General features: G+C 39.2%; 1 protein-coding gene across 34 annotated transcripts in view; it reads right to left on the bottom strand.

Annotated features, from left to right (window-relative positions):
• Positions 1–986: 986 nt before the first annotated feature.
• Positions 987–27081, bottom strand: part of szt2 (SZT2 subunit of KICSTOR complex) — a 100628-nt gene continuing 74533 nt past the window's right edge. For 10 of the 34 annotated variants that reach the window (XM_083568020.1, XM_083568022.1, XM_083568051.1 and 7 more), the window contains 15 exons: positions 25605–25869; positions 25187–25266; positions 21464–21589; positions 20754–20947; positions 19781–19886; positions 18179–18262; positions 17969–18043; positions 15857–15907; positions 12382–12595; positions 11590–11773; positions 9067–9189; positions 8261–8795; positions 4258–4371; positions 2916–2984; positions 987–2499 (listed from right to left, as the gene is read on the bottom strand). In XM_083568020.1, the coding sequence (XP_083424146.1) occupies positions 2356–2499; positions 2916–2984; positions 4258–4371; positions 8261–8795; positions 9067–9189; positions 11590–11773; positions 12382–12595; positions 15857–15907; positions 17969–18043; positions 18179–18262; positions 19781–19886; positions 20754–20947; positions 21464–21589; positions 25187–25266; positions 25605–25869 (2364 nt within the window). In that variant the 3' untranslated portion in view covers positions 987–2355. The remainder of the gene's footprint in view (positions 2500–2915; positions 2985–4257; positions 4372–8260; positions 8796–9066; positions 9190–11589; positions 11774–12381; positions 12596–15856; positions 15908–17968; positions 18044–18178; positions 18263–19780; positions 19887–20753; positions 20948–21463; positions 21590–25186; positions 25267–25604; positions 25870–27081) is intronic. The other 24 variants (XM_083568028.1, XM_083568035.1, XM_083568036.1 and 21 more) reach the window with 7 other exon arrangements.

The raw sequence follows: 27081 nt of genomic DNA, 5'->3' as shown, positions 1-27081 counted from the left end.
GAACTGCTCCAGATGATGTAGGTGCACAGTTGTCTTAATAACATTTTGTCTTAACTGGGTTTCTTGCTTTAGTAAAATGTTATTCACCCTCCAAATGTAAAATGCCTCTCTCTCTGTAAGGCTGCGCATTGTTATATTGCGTTTTTGTACAGTATTGATGGTTTCTATAATTGCGAGATGACAGTGGTGGTATTAAGAGGTGGATTAAGTCGGGTAAGTCCCCACTGAAGGCCCAGGTACCAAATGCACGGCCCACCTCTGGAAGTTCATCATATTCATCAATATGTGGTTTTGTAATTATTAGGTCTAGACGGCAAACGATACAGGCTTTTCTCTGGCTGATGCGGATATGTAGAAATCCTGGCAGCCGATAGACGATATATGATGCCTTGTTGATGTTGTTTTTTTGGGCCGATATCTTTGACCGATTTCTTCCCACCCATCCCCTCAATCATCTCATAATATCTAACAGTTATGTAATAAGAAGTGATACAAAAACTTGCTTACATTAAACATTTACGGAACTCAAACCTCTCAAATCAGTGCATATGTCACCGGGTTTTGGTACCCGAGCCTACAATCATCTGACGCCGATTAATTAAAAAAGCCGGTCGATTAATCGATTAATCGACCGGTCAAACAACAGGTCGACCTCTAATAGATCTTTCAACTGAGAGCCTAAAATTCATCATCTTGTCAGACCGGACCTTACATTTACAATGAACCGTTGAGAAATCTGACAAAAAATGTAATGGTATCATATTCGACATGTCCTGTTTGTTCCACATTTGTAAACAACTTATTAAATACTTGTTATTTAATGATAATGTCACCTGTGACCAGGTCTCATGCACTAACCTACCATTGTCACCACATTCCCGAGAATCCTCCTCCAGCCTTCTTTTTCTGTCAAACTGGGTGGTAAATTAGAGGAACAAAGAGACCTCTATGGCGGCTTAGTCTAGTCTTAATCCAGGACACAGCAGTTTGGGTATCAACTTCTCTTTTATTGTTACATTCCATACTTACAAATTATTCAGTATGTACATTATGTACAATTAATAACACTCTGATTATAATATTGCCTAAATGCACCCAATGAGTCAGTGTCCAGTGTCCTTCATCTAAAAAAAAGAGCAAATCAAAAGAAGGTGTGAACATTGTCTTATCCACCAGAGGACAGTCAATGTTAATCAGAAGCACTCGTAAAAGATCCTTAATATTTGGCTAGCACACACACACACACACACACACACACAGGCACACAAACCACACGGCTCTCACTGAGCCCTAGGGTACATGCGATGTGTGTGCGTTAGTAGACATCTCCCTGCTGCTTTATCTGTAAACTCAGACACAGACTCTTCATCACACAACAATAACAGAATTAAGCCACAACCGAAAATTGATTTTCAAAGATCCTCCTCACGACGCTGAGACGATGTAGCAGTTTCCTCAGGAAAGAAAAACTAGGCACTTCTGGGTTGACAGTAATGGCAGTAAGGGAATTTTGTGCATTCTGATGGAAGAAATTGTGATTACTTAGCACTGCTAACAGTAGCTGTGGTTATCGCGTACACACTGACATGCAGGAGTCATTACGTGGTCACATGTAATACGCTTTCATATTTACTTTGAGAGCACATGTGTCGTATACACCGGTCCTCATGACCCAATAAATGCCAATGTTAAGTCAAAGGTGCTTAGTCGAGTTTGGGTTTTTTAGGGGGGGGGGGGAAGACTCGTTTAACTTCGAATATCATCAACTGTCAGAAGCCAACTGAAGGGAAAAAAGGGGGGGGGGGGGCAATGAAGAAATCTCCGATGAATAAGACGATTATGACTTTGGCAAATCATCATGATGCCCCTTTTCTGTTCTACTCACCAATGGCATTTGACAAAAAGGTCCTGAAGGCTATAAATATGCAATAAACACTTCACAATTTAGAAGTTACTGAGTCTGAGTCGTTCACTGTGAGGTAGTTCTCCTCTCCGTGTCAGCAGCACTCAGCATCCTAACAAAGCGCATCCTTCTTAAACACATTGGATTGATGTATCCAGTGGTTAGATCGCTTCTACAGACCCATACACATCAGTTCATCTGGTGGTTTTTCAGTAGTTTTCTGAAAGCCTTCTGCTAATATTAAAATGGATATGCATGTCCCGGCAGGTGCTTTTATCTCCGATGCACAGCTAAATGCTCATCATCAGATTATACCATGTGTGTCCTGATATATATATAGACACACACACACACACACACACACACATACACAGCAGATTTGCGCATACATCCACGATAAATGTTCACAGTGCCTTTTCCTTTGCTTAAGTGTTCCCACCTCCGTCAGTGTCCTACAGCAGGCCAGTCCACAGATTGTAGCAGGCTGTGTTGATCACAGACTCAAGATGGTGGTACATGGAGACAAGCTGTGGAGGAGGACTGCTGCTCGGCTGTGCCTGGGACGGCAACGGCTCCCTAAAAACCACCTTCAAGCTCTTTGGTGGGCAGGAGGGTGCAGAACAAAAATGTGAATACATTTTGCCTTATTAACTTTTCCTGTTAAATAAATATATATACATACACACTATATTGGTAAAAATATGTGGAAACCTGGCCATTAAATTCATATGATTTTTGAACAACCAACTCCAAACTTAGTGCCCATTTATACAAATTTCCACTCTTCTGAGAAGATGTTCCACTAGATTTGGAGTGTGCTTGTGGAAATTTGTGCTCATTCAGACACAAGGGTGTAGGTAAAGTCGGCTACAGCAGTCAATGTTCCAATTCATCATTTTCAATAGAGTTGACGTCAGAGCTCTATAGCAGGCCACTCACGATTTTCCACTCCAACCCATGTGAAAAATATCTTCAAATATTCTAAGGACCCTACATTATATGAGCTACTCACCGTTTTTCCTGCCTGGGAATCCAGGAAAACGAGCACGAAGCAATCGGTGAACTTCTGGTTAAGGACGGCCTGAAAATGAACAGCAACATTCAAACCAGGAATGTGTCAATTCCGCATGTCTTTTGCCGGTTTGATTATTCTTTTGTTTTTTTCATTCAGCAATTATTAAAGCATTAAACATGCCCTGATTTTTCTTTGCACAGACACCAACAGCGGCTGTGTTTGTTCGGAAAATATGAGAGAGAAAAAAATTCCAGCAATATCAAAAGCCATTTTTTTAATCTGAAGTCTCGCATTTGGGGAATTATGCAGAAATAAACCTGACAGTCCAAAGACGGCGACAATTATTCCGTGTTAAATTCACTTAATCCCTTTTGAGACTTTCATTTAACGTTTTAAAGGCACGCAATTGTCACTGCAAACTTGGTCTGGAAATGTAAAATAGATGAGCCTCCTTCTCTCTGAAAGTAAGTGGAACAAGCTCCGTTTAATTTAGCAAACTTCAAGGTGACTCAAGGCTTCATGCTGATGAATGATTTCATGCTAATTTGTTGAATACATTTTAAATAATCAAAAAAAAAAAAACTCAGACAAAAAGAAAATCCCAGGATATAATTAAAACACAAAAGGTAATCAGGGTACATAATTTGGAAATGTAATTGGAGAGAAGTGGATATAACAAAAGAGTTTCTGATCCCTAAATGCTTAAAGCCCAAACTATTTGATAGTAAATGGTTGTTTTCTGAAAAGCACAAGTGACACGGACAGTTAAGAGTCAGAGTTTATCATTGGAGGTTTAGGGGAAGGTTTATTTCTTCTGATGTGCTTTTCATGTGTTATGTGTTAATTATATTTATGATCGAGAAGAAATAATTATTTTTATATTATATTTAATTATATAATAATATTATTGATAATATATTATTATAATTTCCTTAAAATACCTTTAATTATTAAAATAAAAATAAGAAAATAATTACAAAACCATTCTATATTAATTAGTTCTTAAAATGAGAAAGAAAACAAGCTTGTGCAGTTCAGCAGGGTGCTTAAAAAAAGGGTCAAATGTTACTTCCAGTAGTTTTTCACTCTTACGATATCTTTACATCATCCAGTCGAAGGACTTGGCTACACATCTGAATGCTAGCAAGCTACATCATTAGCTTAATTTCCAGTTAAACGACAGGGTGAAGAATTTTAGCATTTCTAATGACCTGCTACTTAGCAACATCTTTTTTTTCAACCAGTTAAATGTTAAACATCTGTTCGTTACACCTCACACACTAAAAGCACATCATTACAAGTTCCATTCAAACACAGCCTTCAAATATTCAACTCTTACCAGGTACTGAATGCCACAGTCATCCACAAAGTGCCTGCAGCTCTGTGGGAAACGTGAGAGCAGCACCTTGATCAGACTTTGGTACCAGGCAGGATTCATCGTCAGAAAGCATTCCTGTCAACATACAAGCACTCACATCAGAAAGCTTAGCAATTTTAGATGCATGGAAATGGATGAACAGATTTAATATACTTTTATATTTTTATAGTGCAGAATACATACGTTAGAATAAAGTGGCAGCTATAAAAAAAAAAAAATCCTAATGTGTAGGTGACGTGTGAATTATAAATTGCCCAATTAATACAGTTCTTTTTGTTGTGTTTGATCACTATTTCTTTCAAAAGAATCCCTAATTATAACATCTTTAAACTGCTTTACAAAAATTGGGTTTTTATAAAAAAATATTTGAGGTTTGTATTTAGAGTTCTAATTTGTGAATATCTCAAAACCGTATTCTGTTGTTCTGAAATATGTTTATTAAGGCAAATCGTCCCCCGGCAAGGTCAAAACAAAGTTTTAAATTAAATACAAAATGAAATACATTTCAAAAATGTTTTTTTGATAAGTTTGTATTAATACAAAAATATTTATATGTATATACAATAAATACTATACTTTTCAAGGTTCCAAGCTGCATATTAACTGAATAGCATAATGTTGGGATGGTTACTAGGCAACTGAAGCTAAATTACTGGAACAACCCATCTTCCACTGCTGTTATCTCCAATGTTCCCAATTATCTTCCCAATTATCCAGCAGTTAAAAGTTGTCGCGTGTTATTTTTTTTATTTATTTTTTTCAAAGAAAAAATGTGAATGATGCAAAAATCGAACACGCTGATCATTAATGCATCCACGAGCCTTGGTGTTTCGTGCGTTATCTCGACAGAAAATGAGTCAGTTGTGCTCCTAATGAGGACTTCTGTACATTCCGTATAGCAAACACGACCGTAAGGAACTTTTGTGCACTTTGCTCGCGACCCGAATTTGATTTTCTTTTCTTTTTTTTTTCTTCTTTTTTTTAAAGGAAATCTAATTCTTGGCGTCTTTCCTTTCAATGCCTTATCGGCGTGTGCAGAAACACCTCCTCAGGCTCCATCCATCCTGCCATTGTGAGCCTGCCCACGCCTGACAGGCGCGTACATCATCCAAACGAACGTATTAGAGACGGCGTATCTGAGCAACATCGACTTCTGGCTTAAATTTGCGAGGGGAAAACAGCATTCAAGACGGAGTGTGTGTTTGCTGGTGTTGGCTGTAGGGGGGAATAATCAAACAGGATTTTTTTTTTTACTCAAGTGAAGAGAGACAGCAGCAAAGGGAATCGGAGCTGCGTAATAACCATCTGAATAACAATTCAGTACCAAAATTCTGTCATCAACATATCGGTATATAATCTGCAACGTAAGGGATCTGCCATGACCGTGTGATCTCAGGAATGCTAACGATGTCCAGACATGCTGCCTACCTACGCTGTCTCCATCTAGAGCCTGTGACTGTCCAAACAGGTTATGTACAGTGGAAGTGTTTGACGTGTAAGCATGAGCTGTGCGACATAAACAAGGGGCCTACTGTGAGATTATTGGAACATTAAAGGTTCGAGCTGCAGACTCTCGTTAGCCATTTGTGTGCTGCTGTGTGATGATGAGTGTAGTATTTCCCCTGCAGAGCTGCGAGCTACTGCAGCTGTCAGCTACCCATCAAAACCAGCTAAGCCGCCTAGAACACATCGACACAGGTGCGAGAGCTATGTAATGTTGCAGCGGTTTCCTAAAGGCTGGCTTCCCTCAACACTTCGAATGCATTCTGTGTGTGTGTGTGTGTGTGTGTGTGTGTGAGAAAGAGACAGAGAGACAGTGAGAGAGCTTAGTGAGAAGAAGGAAGGGAGTTGAAAACAGTGTGTGTGTCTGAAGCTTTTTATTCCTCAATGTCACTCTAAATATATGCACTTGTGTCATGTCCTGTCCTTCACATCATTTTAGGCTTTTATTTGAGCTCCATTAAGCACTTGTTGCACTTTGGTAAAACATATGCTGTTTATAATATAACTGATTAATCCAAGGGTAAATGCGATCGCAATGACATCTATTTCATTTGTTCTTACCGGTTTCACAACAGATTATTAAGACATTATTATTTGTTATGTGTAAGGTGCATGGTGTTACTGAGCAATTTAAGATTTTTGGGGATTTATTTGGACTGTAATTAATATTAACAGTCTACTACAATGGCTCAGGACCACAGGTTGCGTTTAATCGCCAATCAACGCACGCCTTAACAAAGATCAAACTAAAATGAAAGGACATTCTGTGCCACCCGGATGAGGACGGGTTCCCTTTAGAGTCTGGTCCCTCTCAAGGTTTCTTCCTCATACCATCTCAGAGTTTTTCCTTGCCACAGTCACTACACATTGCTCGCTCATTATGGATAAACTTACATTTAAAAGGAACAAACTTATACACTGTTTTAGAACCTCTTCATCCCTGTAAAGCTGCTTTGAGACAATGTCCATTGTTAAAAGCGCTATACACAACCAAAAAAAAATGGACATCACTATCAAAAGGGAATAAAATGCATAAACACACTAACAGGAACTTACAGTAAATGTATTTATCAAAAGACTCACTGAGGTCAACCCTCGATTGATGGACTGAATATAAATGCAGTTATAGATTAAAATGTTAAATAGCTAATTGATTTTAATTACCAGATAATTTTATAAGAAATTTTGTGAAAATCAGAAGAACCAGTCCAAACCAAATCCCTAAGATCAGACAGATAATATTAGCTATTGAATTAGGACAGACCCTATAGGGATTTAAGGGTGTCAGTATGTTGTATGTCATATGATGCAGTGACTAAACTACAATTTATGAATGATTTAGGACATGCCATGCTTAGGGAGAAGGGCATCATTTCACCATTTAGGTGTCATTTTGCCGTCCTTACAACAAACTGTCAATCTCATGAATATGTTTAACAAAACAACAGCTGTTTTATATTATATGCCTAAAATAAATATAAGATAGATATAACTATAAAAAAAATTACAATATTCAGTCAGACTGAACACATTCCCCATGATACACATATGGTATCTTGAGGTCTAATTACCTTATACATTTCTCTAAACCAATTATCATTAGATTAGTTTCCTGTCCTCACTTTCACTGTAACACTGCTAAATAACTTTCACATACACTTTATTGCCAAAAGTTTGTGGACACCTGATCATAAGTATGGTATGTGCTTTTTCAGCATCGCATTCCATGTTTAGATTTAATTAGCTCTTTTAATTCCCTCCATTCTTCTGGAAAGATGTTCCACTAGATTTTGGAGTGTGCTTGTGGAGAGTTGTGTTTCTAAATCAGACACAAGGGTGTTAGTAAAAGTCAGGTACTGATGTAGGTGAGGTGAGGAGGCCTGGGGTGCAGTCAGGTTTCTAATCGCAAATATATGAAACATACTGAAATATGTTTAATAGGGTTACGATCAGAGCTCTATAGCAGGAGATCTTCCGCTCCAACTCATGCAAAACATCTTTAAAGAGTTTGCTTTGTGCACAGGGAAATTGCCAGGCTGGAACAGGTTTGGGTTTCCTAGTTGACGTGAAGAGAAAATTTAATGCTACTGCACCCAAAGACACCCTGTACAACTGGGTGCCTTCAGCTTTGTGATAAGTTTGGGAAAGAATCACAAATGGCTGGGAAAGTCAGGTGTCCCAATTCTTTTGTCCATATAGAATGTATGGAGTAGTACGATTTAATAATCTTGTCTAAAATATTCAGGTCAACCTCCTCGACATTCAGGCCAGACTTGCAGACTTCAGCTGGTTTGTGAAGAGAATCAGCAGCCCCAGGGTTCTGCTTAACATCAATAATGCTGTGTGTCCTTGTGTATTAAGTAATACTGTAGAATCTGACTCGTCTACCCACTGGGGAAAGGTGTTTACTGTCGTGTGTGTGTGTGCGTGTGCGTTTGTGTGTGTGTGTTTGTGCCATTACCAGCTGAGGGTCGATCTCTGCGATAGATCGGCTCTGAACTGCATTTAGCAGCTCCTCAAGTTCAGCGAAAGCCAGCTTGCTGAGTTTCAGCTTGTCGAGGGCGGCGTGTTCCCCATGGAAGAGCCTCCGCCACAAGTTATCCCTCCGGCAGTGAGCCATGGCCTCCGTCACGCTGCTCTGGATCTGCTTCCGCGCCGACATCACCTCGCTGTTCAGTAGTGGGAACAGAGGCGAAGACGAGTCGGGGAAGTCTGCACAATCCTCTTCGCTCTCACCTCCTGAAGGGTGGTCTACAGGATCCGGGTCAAAGTCAAGCTCTGGCTCAGGGTTTAAGACTGAGGTTGTCTCCTCCCAGAGGTCATGTTCGGATTCCCGCCCTCCCATGGTGCCCGGCTCTGTTCTTTCGATATGGCCACGTCCGCTGGGATCACTGGGATCGCGATAGATTTGAGGGAGTTTCTTGAAGCGGCGCATGTCAGCTGTGAGCCGAGGGAACAGTTCTCTCTGACTGGTCATGATCACATAGTAGCGTAGCCTGTAACACGCACACACACATGTAAAGAAAGCCATTTTCTAACCTATCTATCAGTTAAAAAAGATGAAAGTGACATTTCTGAAAAAATGTCCAATATATGTCAATGTGTCTCTCCTTTTTTTTTATGCATGTGTGTGCTTGTGTGTAGTAAAAGATAAAACTGCTGTCATTTATACATGCATATAAACTTTACATTGTTATAAAGGAAAATTGTGAGCCCATGTAGAGCGCCTCTATTTAGATTTCCCAGATCATTTTCTTCACCGTGTACCTCAGCAGGTGTCTCTCCCCCTCGGACTGCTCCTCAAACGGAGGCGCGTCGTGACACACGAGCAGAGAAACATCAAAGTCATCGTGGTGACGCAGCCCCTCCAGGTCCTTATATGTACCAGAGCTGAAACAAGAAAGAACAGACTTACAGCTTGTATTCAATTATAGAGGACAATGAGAAAACCACAAAACACTACAGAAAAAAAATAAATTTTCTACTCCACAAGTTCAGTTCCAACAGCAGAGAACTCAAGTAACAAGAGCAGTTTAATAGTGTTTGTGATCCTGGGCCTTTAAAAGTGTTTGTGATCCTGGCTGGTGACTCAGCAAAAAAAAAAAAAAAAAAGTTTTCTGTTGGTTTATTTCATATAACCAAAGTTAAAATATGATTCTGAAGTATAAGGTAGGAAATTAAACAAACTTCTTGAATATTTGTTCTTTTGATACCATAGGAGGCTTTTTTCTCTCCACAGGAGAATGTTTACATCTTTAGCTAGCAGAGAGAAGCCAGTATTTAAAGATATTTCTTGTCCCTTATTGTTACATCGTTGCATGTGAAATGTGACTTCATCATCTTTTTTTTCCCCATTCAAAGACCCTGTATAAAGGGTGATGATTTCCAATACTAGTGTTGGAATTGCTAATGAAACACGTTGTTTTCATGCGATTCAATACTTGGCTGTTAAAGAGATAAAATACACTGGCATCTGCAATAGCAGCCGGTCAAATCCAAGCCAGGCAGCTTTATCAGACATGCACAGCTGTCTCTGGACCAACTTAAACTCTCTGTCAGTCATCCTCACGTTCCAGACAGAAATTCAGTCCACTTTCGCCTGGTTCTGACCGTTGCAGAGATGCCGACTGAAAGCAAAAACATTAATAGCTAATTGAACTCATCTTAGGAAATGTGTAAACAAATATTATGATAAAAAAGATGCTAAGTAGCAGTCAGGTGTTGCTTATCAAATGCTCGATTAATTAATACTCAAGTAGCAAGTAGGACCACCTCTATAAAAGATTTAGCAGTTTGGTGGTCTGAAGCATTCAGGTGTTTGGGTAATACAATGCCAAGTAGTAAATATATCAGCATCTTAGATCTAGATACAATCTGGAAAGGGCCATTTTACCAATTGATGGGCTGTAAACAATTTACAGCCTGTCATTCTACAGTAAGAGAACATTAATCACAAGTGGAAAACATTCAAGAGAGTTGCCAATCATCCAGGAGTGGACTTCCCCACAAATTTACCCCTAATGTCAGACCTTGCACTGATCAGAGATTGCAAACTTAAGAGTTAAATCTCAGACTCTACAGGCAAGTTTGCATGTTAAATGTGAAAGTTCATAACAATTAGAAAAAGATGAAAGCACGGATTCTAAACAAACAAAGACGTCAATGTCCATCGGACAAATGAGACCAAAATGAAGATGTTTTGGCCATAATGCAGAGTGCCACATTTGGCAAAAACCAAACACAGCATATCAGCACAAACACCTCATACCAACTGTAAAACGGATGATTTGGGTTTGTTTTGCAGCCACCTCGGCCTGGACCTGAGACCTGGGCAACTTGCAGTCACTGACTTGGCCATGAACTCCTCTGTATACCAAAGAATTCTAAAGTCAAACATCTGTCTGACAGCTAAAGCATGCAACAGGATAATGATCCCAAGCACACCAGCAAATCTATAACAGAATGGCTAAAAAAAAGATCAAAATCAAGGTGTTGCAATGGCCCAGTCAAAGTCCAGACCTCAACCTGACTTAAATGAAGCAGGACCTTATGAAAGCAAAAACAAATGTCCACAGACCTCAACATTGTGAAGAAGAATGAGCCAAAATTGAAAATAATGTGAGATACTGATAAAAATCTTACAGCTCACAATTACATCAGGTTATTGCTGCTCAAGGTGGTTCTATAAGCTAATGGATCATAAGGTGTATAGTTTTTCCACACATGGTTTCACCATTTTGTCCTGTTTTAAAAAAAAAGAATAAATTATATGTGTAATATGCCACATGGTGGTGTTCATCTGAGGCTGTATTCACCTTCATATACAGATGGCTACGGTGGTGATACGACAAAATTGTAAAAATATAAAATAATTTTTACAATTGAAAAAAATGCAACAGGCACAGGCAGCAGCGTACGATGTACGAAACGTTGGCGGCTGCTGGGATGAGCGTATCTCTCGCCCTGTGAGATGCCCCACTCTCGCTAGCGGTCGACAGAGTAAAGTTGTCTCAGTGTTAGTGTGTATTTTTTTCTGTTTCAAACTGAAATTTTTGTTATAAAAGCATGTCTTAAAAGCACCCAAGTATGTCTCCTGCTTGTAGTGAATAAAAAAAGAGGAAAGCCATCAGTTTGGAGCAGAAAATAAAAATCATAAATCAGCATGAAGCAGGAAAGACTGTCACAGTCATAGCACCATCTTCGACTAACAATTTTTGACTTACAGTGGGGTCGTCGTTACATATCACTAATGTAAGAAGAGGACTACCTGTAAATATAGCTGGAGTTTACCTGTTCCACAGAGCCACTAGTGCATACTCATGCAAGTCTGCACTCGGCCCGCCCTTCTTGTTCTCAATGTTCACTGCAGCCTTGGACATGCGAAGGGGCTTCATGCCGTAAGTCCCGGCGTGATCGGTGATGTAATTATACAGCTGGTGAGCTGTAATCATTCCTGTGGACATGGAGAAATTCCCTGCACACACACAAGTAACAAAGTAAGCAGAAAATGATGACCCAATAACAGAAAACACACGGCACATTATACAAAGGATATCAAAGCGATGCTTAGGCAAAGAGGCTTCTCTTTTTTTCCTTTAACATTGTTGATGAACCATGCCACGGATGCATAATAATGTTTGGTTTAGCTTTTCTCACATTTTAAGGAGTGTAGATTTGTCTCAGGAAGTGCAAATACAAAGGCACTTGTTGAAACACCAGCCTTAGTTGTCATTGCAAATAATAGCGTTGTGCAAATTAAATTAAATTGCACTAGAATAGAAAAACTCTAATATATAAATAGGTAGAAATAGGTCAAATATACAATACTTATAAAGAACAATCTTATTGATTCTTTCTTACCACATTATCTGTGTAAAGCTGCTTTGAGACAATGTCCATTGTTAAAAGCGCTATACAAATAAAAATAAATTGAATTGAATATGTAATATTACTTTGCCTTGCTATTCACAAAGAACTTGAACGTACCTTGCTGTTATTTGGGGGTCTTTAAATATGACAAAATGAAACAAAAAACAAAGATTGTTTAACGTTATGCATAGAGCAAGAGCGTTATGCACTCACCCTGGAAAACGTGGTTTCGGCCAAACTTAGGGATGTCGGGATGATGGGAAATGAAACCCTCTAAAAAACTGGTCAGCTGATAGCCTTGTCTCAGGGTCATGTGACAGCCTAGCAGGTACTGATGCACCACACGCAGGTGGAAATCGTAGCTGAATGAGTGAACATGCATCAGGTCCCGAACTTTATCACACTCCTCTGTGAACAGCATTGACAGCTATAGGGAAGACACACACACACACACACACACACACACAAACACACACACAAACACACTTATATACCCCTGTATGGAATGTATGTTGACAGTCAGTGAATCTGCTGAATGGTGCTCTGATTATTTGATTAATCAGATTTCTAATTAATGAAAGAAGGTGAAATTCTCTTCAGCACTGATACCAATTTAAGCGAAGCACATTAAGAAAAACATATTTATATAAAGATTCCCTGTTTAGCTTTCCACCAATTACATCATGGCAAAGGGTGTATGTGCAAAGTTGTACCACTTGTTCTGCAAGCTCCAGATTGCAGGATTTTTTTATGCCCCAGAGACCAAACAGCAGCAGGAAATAAATTGTACTTTGGACTCGGCACGAACATTCGCACACATGCACATGCATTATGATTGAAAAAGCTCATAACATGGCCTTTAAAATACATATTCATGTATAAACCGAACTCAAAAGTTATCATCTTCGAATTTCATGGTACAGACATTGATTATTCAGGCTAGATTTTATGGAGCCTTGAACAGCTTAAACATTGTCTTGGGCTGTTTTTATTCTGCAAGACATTCCCTTGTATGCTAATTTATTTTTTTACATTTTTTAAATGTAACATTGTACTGGAAATAGATTCACATTGATAATTAGGACTGAGTGATTCAGAGACGAATGACTGACTGCATAAGCAGGATGTGTGTATGGGATAAGATCAGACTGCTGCTGATAAAATGCTTATGAGAGAATTTTTCTTCAATCGTTCAACAACTGAAATGAAATAACTATTATCTTAAAAAGGGCCTTGGGCCAAACAAACAAACAAGTAAACAGCTGCCTGAACTAAAACAAAATAAAAAGATTGTACCTCTCTATTACCAGCACTTACCTTAGAAGCCTGGTGTTTAGCAGTCAAAACTCAAAACAGCTTCTCACTGACTCTGAATTGCTCTGACCACAAACTTAACCCCACAATTTCCCTTCAACATCCAATAACCAGCATGGTACATTTTGCATGCTTACAGCCCTTCCATCTTGGCAGCGATGGAAGGGCTGTAGGCATGCAAAATGTACCGTGTGCACCCAGCCTGTGTGAAACTTTATTGTAAGCCTCTGTAATATCAGCTCAGTAATCACACCTTATTTAATTAAATCCACCATCAAAGACTGGCTTACAAAAGCATTAATGGCAAATGCAAATGACTGCAGAGAGGCAACAACTGGGAGTAGTTAAAGCACAATGCAAAGGGGTGTGTGGTTGCTAAGCATGGTTTCCGACTCCACTTTTATCTTGACCGTTGGAAAGCAAGGAAAAATGCAAATAGGTCTTATCAAATCAAAAAGCCAGAGAGGCAGCTATTATGTTAACACAGCTGAACCTTTTAACTCTTGTTTGTGTGTGTGTGTTTGTCTACACCTGCGTGTATGTGTACGTGTGTGTGTGTGTGTGTGTGTGTGTGTGTGTGTGTGTGTGTGTGTGTGTGTGTGTGTGTGTAAGTGAGTGTGCATGCATGTGCGTGTGCTTGAGAGTGGTTTTCATAATCCAACTGGTGGTCCACTTCAAACTCACTTCAAATCGAATACTAATGAAGGATAACAATGTTTCTCATCCGCCTGTTTAATCATTTAAAGTGAATGTGAATGCTGGAATGGCTCAGAGACAGTTCAACTTTCATTTACCTCCCCAATGCCGCTAAAACATTTGGAAGGCGGTTAAACTGAAAACCCCTGATCACCCAGACACATGCTTCATGGGTGTCACATTCATAAAAACAGCAACAGCTTAAAGCAATTTTGGTGTTCTTACTTCCTGAACCTGATTCTTTTGTGGCCAAATAGAAAACTGCTCACAGCCTGGCATTAGGCGACACAATAAAGGTAAAAGAATAAAAGTGGTACCACTTTGGAACAGTGTACAACATTCATCATCCACAGCATGACCAAAATGGAGTAAAACACGGGCTGGAAGTATTTGCCAAATCCACAATATCTGTATTAATATAGAACCTCACGGTATTGCTGCCAATGGGTGTCCATCAATAGGTAAGAGTCAAAAGAGCAATACTGTGCGTTCTCTTTATCTTCTTTCAATCACACCGAAACTAGGCAGTGATGGGCATCTGTGAACTCTTGTATGCACAAGGGATAACAGATTTATTCCGGCTGTGCAAAGCACCGCAGTACAGAGTCTACAACACTGATGATAAACCAACAACTAAGAAAACATTAAGAGAAAGGTGTTTCTTTCCTTTCTGCTTAAAAACACAATGAAGTTTGTCATGTTGTGTCAGATGCCTAATTGTAAATAGTAAATTATTTGCTAAGATTTGTAGCGATCCATAAAGGCCAAACAAAAGGTGAGTGGCCTTCATAAAAAGCATTCCCATCATACATTATATGGCAGATAGGTTTGTGAACATCTGGCCAAAACACTCATATGTGCATTTTGAACTTCTCATTCCAGATTGCTGTTATAAAAACCTCCACACTTCTGGGAAGGCTTTCTGATAGATTTTGAAGTGTTTCTGTGCTTTCGTGTAAAGTGTTGTAAAGATTCCATGTACTGATACTGCACAAAGCCAGCGTTCTAGTTCATTTCCAAGGTGTTCAGTGGTGTTGAGGTCAAAGCTCTGTACAGGCGACTGGGGTTTTCACAACGACCCTGGACCTTGTTTTGTCAATGTCAAACTGGAACAGGTTTGGCTCCTACATAGAAATATGTTGCATGCATTAAAATTTGTGGCAATGGTTTTGAGAAGAAGCACTTATTGGTGTTATGGCCAGGTGTCCACAGACTTTTGGCCACAAAGCTCCACTCTGAGCGCACCGATCCTCCTTTACAAGGCTATAAACATATGATGATGGTTCTCTTTTTAATCAAGCAACAATAGCAACATCTAAATCAAGACCAAGCAGCATTATATATATGTAAGCTGTCATATATAATCATTTTAGCAGGAAACAGAAGTGTTGGTTAGAAAGTTTCAAATGTTTGTCTGCAGAAAAAAAAAGCCACATGGTGCCCTAGGAGAATCTCTTCCCAGACGACATCAATAAGGAAAACATAAGCGAAGTGAAACCTGAAATGGCAGAGTCGTGCAACAGACAGTCACAGGAAATGAATAGAAGTCATCCCAGTCTCTTTGAAAAATCGCAAATAAGGGGAAAGGGGCGGGGCTGCAGGCGCAAGGAGAATGAGGGGGTAAAGAACTAAAGCCTGATTGGTGTGAGGGCACAAGCCTGAGGATTCTGGGACATACCACAGAGTCTGAGGAGGCCTCTGGGAACGGCTTGCTACGAGGGGATGGCTCCTGATGGAGAAAGAGGATGAGATGGGACATATACAGACACAGTACACACTCTCACACAGACACATTCAGTGTACAGGAACATTCAAGAGAAAGGACACACAGAACACAAAGATCAACGAGAATCAATGAAACACACGCAAGAGATGTTACAGTACATTTCACATTTGCAGCTGCAGAACACGAACACACACACACACACACACACACACACACACACACACACACACACACACACACACACACACACACACACACACACACACACACACGCGCACAACATGAGGATGATATCAAGTATTCTGAGGGTACAAGGGTTTAGAACATCTAATAGAAACCATGTTGAGAAAACACCAGTGAACTTCATTTATTTAACTTCTAGGTTAGCCAGGGTTTTGGTAATTTACTGGTTTGACAGCTATAATATTTTACTATAACAGTAAAAATGACATTTGCACTTTAAATGTGCTATTTGAAAAAACTTTTTTTTTTTTTTTTTTTTTTTTATCTATGAAAAAATATATGTATATTCAGGTCGATATCGAAGGGAAAGAGTGATTCTAGGGTTATTTAAACGGGAGCCAATTTCCACCTTCTTGTCAGGTTTCCCATTTAGTCAAAATCTATGTAACCAGAGGGCTGAAGACTACCTGTAAAGCAGCTCAATATGCTTGGACGAGAGCACTGGCTGTTCTGTTTGCTACACTATAGTTCTGTTGTTTTTTTTTTGTTTACTGTAAGCATTATATATTTTTAACTATATGCATTAATCTGCAAGCATTATAATTTTTTGTTTTGTTTTCTCATGATCACTACTTAATTTTCTTGTGATCTCTACTTAACAAAGTTGTTTTCTTGTGATCAGTAGTTATTAGCATCAGTAGAATTTTTCTGTGTATTCTGCATAAGAGCTTCCTTTTCAAGTTTTGGACACTTAAGGTGGTGTAAGCTGTCAATCACTGAGAGACACAGAGCAATTTCAGTTCGAGTGAGTCCCTGATCAAAGTAAAAGTGAATGTGACCATCCCTGATGCTGCAATGATGCTGCCAGTAGAACATGCTCTTATGCCGAGAACACCAAAAAAAAAAGTACTGATCATGAGGAAACAATGGTTATATCGAGATCACGAGAAAACATCTCTTGTTATGTCGGGATAAAAAAACAAAAAAAAACAAAAAAAAATTTGGACCTCTGTATTAATCACTTATAATTTTCAACATTTCATGTTTGGTGTGCTTAATATTTTACAATTAAACTAATGTTCATGTTTCAGTATTATGCACCATAATGCTACAGTATAATGCAAACATCTTAAATTAAATTTTAGCCTCGATACTGAAAAACTAACACACACTAAGAAAGATTTTTCTGATATAACTGGCATTTTGCTGATAATGGTCATTTCTGCTGTCATTGATAAGTAATGCATTAGCGCACACTCCTGCAATGTCAGTCATTTGCTGAACGAGTCCATTGATATAAATTACACAGAAATAACACAAATTATCGCAATCACATAAGATCCTCGTAATTATTACTAATACTGATCATTACTGCCCCGTTTCCACATCTGCTTCATCGCTCCAATGACCCATTGTGCTCATTAGACCTGAATATGCTGACCCCAGACACCCAGATGCTTTTCTATGGGTCGCTCCAGATCTTAGAGAAATAAGAACAATTGCACACTGTAACGACTTAATTGTTTGCTTTGAGCAGCTGCGATTGTATGGCACCTCCCACCGCGTGACATCTGGGGACGCTTGGTAAACATGGCAGCCAATTACAAACACTTACACTTAATTACTCCTCATCTAGAGCTGAGCTGGACCCGCTCCAAAGCTAACACATCGTAGAAGGGCAAGAGAGAGTGGTGTGTGTGTGTGTGTGTGTGTGTGTGTGTGTGTGTGTGTGTGTGTGTGTGTGTAAGAGAGAGAGAGAGAGAGAGAGAGAGAGATCATGTGAAGATCAGTGAAGAAAAAAAGATAAAGGTGCCAAAAGCAGGGACACAAACACAGACAATACATACACACACGTTCACCTCCACAACAATGTAAAATTACCTGGGAGTTAACTGTCTGGCCCATTGGAATCCTTGAGCACTCCAACGCATACTGTTTTACACAGAAGTAAAATCCCTGTAAGAGAGAGAGAGATTTAGACTTAGAATGAGACAAAACCGATCCTCACATTTTTACAAACATAATAATTAGTGTCTTTAATGAAAGTTTTAAAGCTACCAATCATCAAACAAACACGTGTGAAGAACATACTTGAAAGGCCAGTTCCATCAACATGATGCCACCAGGTAGTGCTCTCTGCAGGTGGTATGCTGTAATGCTTGATCCACTGTTTTGCTGAAACACACACGCATTTTATTACCACAGCAATAATTAAACTCATCGTTTTCGTTCACCACCTGCATAGTTAATAAATATTATAAAGACATGTGTACTTCAAAACGCTTGTAGCATATTAGGTAATTATTCGACATAGTAAATGAAAAATAAAAATAAATTATTTATATATGTATGTGTATATATATATATATATATATATATATATATATATATATATATATATATATATATATATATACACACACACACACACAGTGGAACCCACTTATCTCGACCTCGGTTAACTCGACAACCCTATTAAGTCGACGTTTTTAAAGTGGAACCGCCAAATTCTCGCTTTTTCTAAGCATTTTTTATCGGTTATGTCGACTTTTTTATGTTGCCGAACCCTAATATCTCGAGCACAAGGGGGAAAAATTTGCCATTTAACGTCAGTTATCTCGATCGGTGCTGTGCAGCCGCAGAAGAACTCGCGAAAGTGGCAGAAAAATCAAACCTTACAGCTGCTACAGGTGTTGTATTGTATACTGGTGAATCTCTGCTGTTAGTTAGTGCACATATGCCTTTTGTTGTTAAATGTTATGCGATGAACGGGAGGCGAAAGCCGCGCTTGGTAGGAGGAACAACGGCAGGATCGGGGGGGAATCCGCCATGCGCTTTGGGAAGAAAAGAGCAGCCGGTGAGAGAGTGCCGGTGGGAAGACACGTACCGGGAAACGCATGAGCGATAACAACGACCGCCATGAACCAACATATACCAACAATAACGGACAGTGAGAGTGTGGAAGTTTAAATAGGAGCTGGTGATGATGATAAACGAGCACCATATGTGCGCGATTAAAGCCGGGAGCTTCAGAGAAAGCGGCCGAGAAAACACCTGCCACGCTGAAGGGGATTCCTGATAGTTAACAAACATGTACTGTATGTATTATTATAGCATGCCTTCATCAAACAAATCGCGGCAACGCTGTTGTGTAAAAAACCTCCAAAAACACGTGCATGCACATTCTCATTTATTAACGCACATCATGTACATAAAGAAATTTCAAGCACGTTAATATATTGCCGCCATTTTGATTTTCGTTTATCTCGATGCTTTTTGGCGACCCCCTAGGACATCGACATAACCGGGTTCCACTGTGTATATAGTATTATACATACATTAAATATATAGCAATATATATAGTATATTGTAAAATGTACATGTACGTAATATACATTATATATGTATTGTGTGTGTGTGTGTGTGTGTGTGTGTGTATATATATGGCAGTGAAAGAGTGTATATAGCATTAGATATTTAGATATAGGTGTAAGTAATGTAGCTGTAACAGAGATGTAGATGGTAAAGATAGACATATATAGTAACTGACAGTGGGAATTGACTAGTGGTTATTTAAAAAAAAAAGTTTATTTTAATGGAAACCCCACTATCAACTGCTACATGATCATATGTTTGTAAAGCTGACGAGACAGGTGTATATAGAGGCCCTGTGTGCTCTGAAGGTGTGTGTACCTTCGGGCTTTCTTCACTCTTCTGTTTGTTGTAGGAAAAAGATGAAAACGAGGACCTGCCCTCTGTGGAGAGAGAGCTCAGCAAGGCTGCCCGTGCACGAGCAATACTGCGAAGAGGGTGAAACAGAGAGAAAGACAAAGTCTGGAGGAGAAATGACTGAGTAATAAAGCTTCATGCTGGTGGTCGGAGTAAATCAAACACAGCTACCATCAGCACTGTGACCACCTTCACTACACTTCAGATACACACACACACACACAGACACAGACACACAGTCATTATGCCTGTGGGAAAGTCACTGAGCTCTGAGGGAGAATACAAGGCAGACAAGCTTTACACTGTACTGTAATAGCGCTCCACTCTAACGAATTCATCAACAACATATTCAGAAAACGTCATCACCTGTCTCTCTGCTGGGAGTGTTCAGGAATGAGGCATGACCTCAGTGCTAACAATCTCAGGGAAGGAGGCAGGGCCTATATGGTAACAGTCTTGAGAATAATGTGATTTTAGTTTTAAAATTACATAACGCTTGAGAAATAAATTATAACCCGAGTCCATGATGATGTTACAAATGGCTAAAGGTCAGCAAACTGACTGACTTTCAGCACCATATGAAAATGAAAAACTAACTGCGGCTACGATGAGAAAGGTTTTGACATTTTAACTTATCCAGTCACTCGCGTTCATTCCCCTAAAATTCTCTATCTATTTAAAACAAATTGTTAAAAAACAAGTAAAAAGCTACAAAAAAGTCAAAGTCAAGTCAATGAGCTTTTATTAAAGAGTACAGAAATGAAGCAGATCGTGTTCCACCACTAGACTGACTGAGGTATGTGAGGTGTAGAACAGCGGATTGTGCTTTGCAGGGATCAAAACCGAAGTGCTCAGGTGGTGTTTGTAATACTGATTGGAACAGGTGTGATATTGAGAACAGAGTGTGCGTATTTCATCATGGTATTTGTGTGTATACCTGCGCGCAGGTGACGGGGGTCGGACCTGCACCAAAATGAAGCCCAGGCTCTGCAGGTACTGCACGTACTGCTGCATGAATGCGCTGCAGATCTCCTGTTCCTCTTTACAACGAACAGGAAGCAGCTCAGCCGAGTCTGTGCTGTGACTGCGGTCTCGACCTGAAGCTGCTGAGTCATTGGAGCGATGCCGCTTCTGAGGGACACAACGAGGCAGGGAGTGACAGAGAGAGAGAGAGAGAGAGAGAGAGAAAGAGAATAATTTTAGTGTTACCATCAATTTTAGAGAAACACACATGCTAATAAAACAGAAGAGATGGACAAATGGACAATTGTATGAAGAATAATATGTACAAGAAGAGAGAGACTTGGAGAGAAAAAATAAGTAATCTTGAGAGAGTGTTAAAGTTGCAAAATTCTAAGAGAGCAAACAAAAGGAAAATAGGCAAACAATGGTATGGCAGGATTAAAGTAAAAGGGAATAAAGGGGAAAGAAAGAAAGATTTTGAGGAACCAGGGAAAGAGTGTGTATATGTGTGAAGCAAAAAAAAAAGGATAAAATGATACAGTACGAAAGACAAGAGCGGTCAGGGGGTTGAGGTACAACATGATGACATTCAGGAGAAATCAAAACTAATTATATGGCTTTGCTAAAGAACAAGGAGGGGAAAAAAAGAAAACCAGCATGAAAGGTAGAAAATGAGAGAGAAACCTTCAGTTGTGGCTGTACTCTGAGCTCATCCTGAATCTTTTTTCTGAAGAGCGGGTCAAAGAGCAGAGGAGTAGCGCAGTAATGAACCAACCGAGACGACTGCTTCAGAGTATCCAGATCTGTAGCCTACACACACACAAATATATACAGTTCTAGAAAAAGTATTGAAGAGAGAATAAATGCCTTGTCCAAAATCACTAATCATACACTCTTGCCTGAGCATACTATGTACTAGATTATTTAAAAGTGCCATAACGTCACAAAGCAACATAAAACCTTTTAAAACCTCTTTATTTGAACACAAAAAAGTATCGAAGCTAATTAGTCCATTTATCCACACAAGGAGCATTGTGTTTCCCTACGGACCATTATTACTGATGCACCGCCAGTTAAACTTTCAAGCGCTCTGTAGAGGTAAATACAAGATTCAGGCCAAAGAAAACTTCAAAATTTTGTGATTATTTCAAAATAAATTATAAAGAAAACACCGTACAGTGTGTTTACCTTTTTGTTTTTTTTGTTTTTTTGTTTTTTTTTTAAAGTAATTTGAAATTGATTCTTATATTAGTATTTCTTTTTTTTATTTATATATTTGTATTTGCATTTAGATTTTTGCAATATGGCAATTAAACCCACTAAATGGTTTAGATTTCACGGATATTCTTTTATGCAATTTCAGCGATAAAAATGTTAATTTCTCCAAAAAGGAAAAAAAATAACTCCCTGGCTAATGAGCGCTTATCTGAAAGGATAAATGTTTACTGATGCCATGTTAAATATTTCAAAATATTCTAAATTGTCTATGCTAATGCTAATGAAAAATTTTTTAAAAACTAACATAAAATAGTAATAGTTATTGCTAATGCTAGCTAGTTGCCTACCAAAAGATAACCTGGCAGGATTTCTGACAAGATTTTGAAGTCACATTAAAAACAGACTTCACTACTTATGCTTTTAAAATAAGACATCATGAAAGTATCTTTGTGCCTAGTGTCCATCTAGCACACTGAAAGACAGATGTTACCTAGTCATATGGGAGAAGACAAATTAAGAGATAAAGTCCTGTATCCCTACTGAGCAGGAGTGAAGTGGAAATGCAGAGAATTTATGACAATTTGCTGTAAATTTTAGATTTTCAATTCCAGTCACTCTGCTGGTCAGATGGGAACTGTGTACGTCACCAACACACCAAGCTAAAAGACAACCATGTTCTTTAAATGCAGGAGCCTCTGAGTATAGTTTTGTCTGTGAGATAAAATTTTATATGGCCTGGTGAAGTGTTCCTCTTACTCATTACACCCTGAGATAAACCACAGTCTAGTTTAGGAACATGTTTTTAAAGAAATACAGCCAATTATGAATGAAACTAATGATCAAACCTGAGACACAAGTGGTTTCCTCTCTATTAAAAGTCCCTGAAGGCTATTGTACCTTTCCTGTGGAGACAGCTTTTCAATGTCAGGCTGCCAGCTAAAGTGAACAGGTCCAGTATTACTTAATTACACACTACAGGGAATTGAGTGAGTATTTTGAGCTCTGCCAATTGGCTTAGTGTAAATGTAGGCTTCTATAGACCAAATTGGTCCTGGGTTTTAATTAATACATCAAGGTGTCAGTTTATTAAAAAGTGTTCTTAAACACATTCTATGATTGTGATCTCCACAGTGTGAAAGGTGGTTGAAAGGTGTAATTCTCTTAGGCTTCTAAGAGACATAATGGTTATAGAATCATTCAAAAAAAAGCTGTAAATACATACTATAATGTAACCAACTCTGAATATCTACATATAATTTGGCTTTTTTTTTTTTTTTTTTTTTTGCCTATTACTTTCATAAATCACGAGGTGGAAAAATATCCAAAAAACTCACATAATAGACTTGCCTTAGAGCTTTGGAACCATTCCACCAGTACAGAGACAGTGTTTGCAGCCAACCAGCTTTGTTTTGTTTTTTTTGCACCATGCATTATGGAACTCCCATATCGGATTGCATAATGGGTCAGTTCTTAAACAAAAGCAAATGAGGTATGGTTATTAAGAAAGCTCACTGATTCCCTAAAGCCACACCAGCTTCAGCATTATGTGTTACTAATGCAGTACAGTTTGGCAAATCGTCTCGAAACAGAAACAAAAACCGCTCTGGGAGAAATCTGAGTAAAATCTATGACTTCAAATCTATGAGTTTAAGAAATAGCCTGGCTGTAGCATTACAATCACATCTAAAGACATTGAGCCCTAAAAGAAATCAAAGTAAATCTTCTTATCATTTCCCAGAGCTGTAAGATGAGTTGTAGCAGTGGTTCTCAGTCCGGGTTCAGAAGACCCCAGACACACTTTTGTAGTTTATCTGCTTGAACACCCTTGACTTGAATCACAAATTGAAAGTTGATTTGCTGACTCGCGTAATCCTAGAAAGTGGAGAGCATGTCCTGGCCGGATGGAACATCACCTTCTTGTGTCGATCAGATACTATCCTCAGAGATCAGGGACATTTTTTGTCCATCATTTGAGCTGTTCCAGTATTCAGTTGAAATCCTATCATTTGGAGAAATGTTAATCTACTGACTAGCAAAAAAGAAAATTGCCATGTTACATAAACAGTGAGTAAAAGTTTGAGCAGGCTAGAAGGCTGTATCTTTGGCAGCTCCACTAAAACTTTTTCCAGCCTGGCAGTATGTGGTGTGAATGTTAATGGATTCAATTACTGCTTAGAATTCTGATTCGATAGATGAAAAAGACCAGGCATTATGTCAGCACATAATTCCTATTTCCAAACGGACAGACTGAAACTATTTCCGTGTTCCTTGTCTAGGACATGTTTAGTGACATCACTCTGCTTTTATCTATTGCATTGTTGCCTGAGAGACATGGACAGCATTACATATGTTTCAGAGTTCATTGTGATGTTTTTTTTTGTTTTGTTTAGATTTTTTACCTCTTAATGCAAAGTTGGGCTTCAATCTCATTCACAATCCCAGTGCCAACCCTGGATCAGGGTGCAGCCTTGTCAGTCGTGTTAATGAGACATGGCAGAAGTGAGTGCGTGTAAGAGTCAGGTGGTGATAGATAGTGTTCCAGAGCCTGATTTCGTATGTCAATGTCACAGCTCTAACAGAAGCATGTAATAATGCAAGACCTGTCTCAGAAACGCCACCGCTCATGACCCAAAGTCGCAGAAAATAGGGATGGATAATGGCTGAATGACAGGAACCCTGGGGCCAACATGCCTAGAGTGTAGTGTTTTGAAGCCCAGCTGTCAGTGCTATACAGATCCTACAGAAAAGTACTGCACACACACACACACACACACACACGGCATGAGAAACTGTGCCAATAATGCTGCAGCATGCTCTGACAGACTGCTGCCACTGCTGTCCCATTAAACTGTCACATAGATGACTTTGCATGTATGCCTGTTTATGTGTGACAGACGGAGAAACACAGCTATGTTTGTGTGTAAGCACAATGGCAAAGACAAAAGCAAACTTCATATGGTAAAGGTGTGACGAAGAAATAGTTCACACACACACGCACACGCACACGCACGCACACACAGAGCTTTTCCAGAATTTAGTCCTCCAGTAGGTTGAGTCTCTTGACAACATGAAGTGTCTAAAGTGCATTTTGCTACATGAGGGATTGACAGGTGAGGTTTCAGAGACCTGAAGCCCACAGGAGCCACTCAAACAAACAGAAAGAGTGAGTGATCTCAGAAGTGCACTTACAGAAATGGGCATGTTGGACTGAGCTGATCTCTGCTGCCATGTCACAAACAGATTCTCAATCTTCATCTGCTTTTCCAGCTCTGAAAACAACAATGTATGTAGTATATATTATTGAAAATACTCCATCAATAATGCGAATAATAATAATAATAATAATAATAATAATAATAATAATAAAGGAAAAGAATAACAAGAAAAGAGAGAGAGATGGGAGATCTTATTTTATTACAATGCCTTATCAAAATGTTTGATATCTCTGATCACAACTTTTCAGTAAGTGCTATAAGATTCCTGTCTGATTAATCTGTGCTATATATAGTGATCATAACCTGCTCATTAATTTCATTATCGAAAGCAACTTGCCTAGGAAACAAAAAGTGAGCAGAATAGTGAAGCAGAACCTGCATTAGAGTCTCACCTCTGCGCTCTACTGCTTTAACCTCAAGCAACTGTGCCCCATGGCGAGCCACGATGTCGGCTCCGTCCTGATTCGGCAAACGGCCGGCACTCGCATCTCTGAGAGCTTCGTCAAAGGGCACAAGCTCAGCAGGAAAAGAGAGGTGAGGCAAGCCACGTCCTGAATTACCCAAACGACCTGCGTCCTTATTGGTTGCTGGCGGGACAGGACTGCGCAGCAGGGCATCTGCCTCCATCGTGGCACTGAGGAACGGGTTCGGCTCCTGCTACATGCAACGAAAGAAAGGGAGCAGAAAGGTGTATATAAAGTGTGAAATCTCGCCTTTTACTCTTGTTTGAATAAATAAAATGGCAGCACTTGCATTATAAAGCAGACTTTTCCATTTTTGTTGCCTCCCCAAAGACAAAATTGTACAGAATCGATTTTACTGACCATTAACAAACCATGAACAGCATTAAGAAATGTTAACAGAGTTAAATTAGCCCCTATTTTCAACAATGTTTATATTATAAATAATTGTGCTTGCATTAAGTCATTTATAAAACCATTACTAACAAATTAGCATCAGTTAAAGTTATCAGTTTTTATTATAATTTGAAGATTATTTCAAAAAAGGTTTATTAAAGGTTATTTCAAGAAACAGCGTTTATTTTCTATAGCTAATTATCCATTTATTTATTAATAATACAGGTCCATGTGAATTAGTTGTTACTCTATTAAAATAAAATACAATTAAACCACATTAAATCAAATTAAATAAGTCAAACTAGCCAGCTTACTATAATGATCTAAGAACATATACATTTAAATAAAGAAATCTGATCACATGGGCCACCTTCTTCTTCTTCTTCTTCTTTTGGCTTCTCCCATTAGGGGTCGCCACAGCGGATCATCCGTCTCCATACCCCCCCTGTTCTCTACATCTGCCTCTTTCAACCCAACTACCTGCATGTCTTCCCTTTACCACATCCATAAACCTCCTCCTTGGCCTTCCTCTTTGCCTCCTTCCTGGTAGCTCCATCCTCAGCATTCTCCTATCGATATACCCCATGTCCCTCCTCTGCACATGTCCAAACCATCTAAATCTCGCCTCCTCACTTTGTCCCCAAAACGTCCTATATGCGCTGTCCATCTAATAAACTCGTTTCTAATCCAGTCCATCCTCGTCACTCCCAACAAAAACCTTAGCATCTTTAGCTCTGCTACCTCCAGGTCCACCTCTTGTCTTTTACTCAATGCCACTGTCTCTAAACCATACAACATCGCAGGTCTCACCACAGTCCTATAAACTTTCTCTTTCACTCCTGCAGATACTCTTCTATCACAAATCACCCCTGCCACTCTTCTCCACCCACTCCATCCTGCCTGCACTCTTTTCTTCACTTCTCTAACAATAACATGGGCCACCTGATAGAATTAATTATTAAAGAAAAGCAAATTCAGTTGGGTCTTTTAAAAATGCAGCTGTCCTCTTACT

The sequence above is a fragment of the Silurus aristotelis genome, assembly GCF_946808225.1.
Source record: "Silurus aristotelis genome assembly, chromosome: 2".
Taxonomy (NCBI): domain Eukaryota; kingdom Metazoa; phylum Chordata; class Actinopteri; order Siluriformes; family Siluridae; genus Silurus; species Silurus aristotelis.
This window is presented reverse-complemented; position numbering and strand designations above follow the sequence as displayed.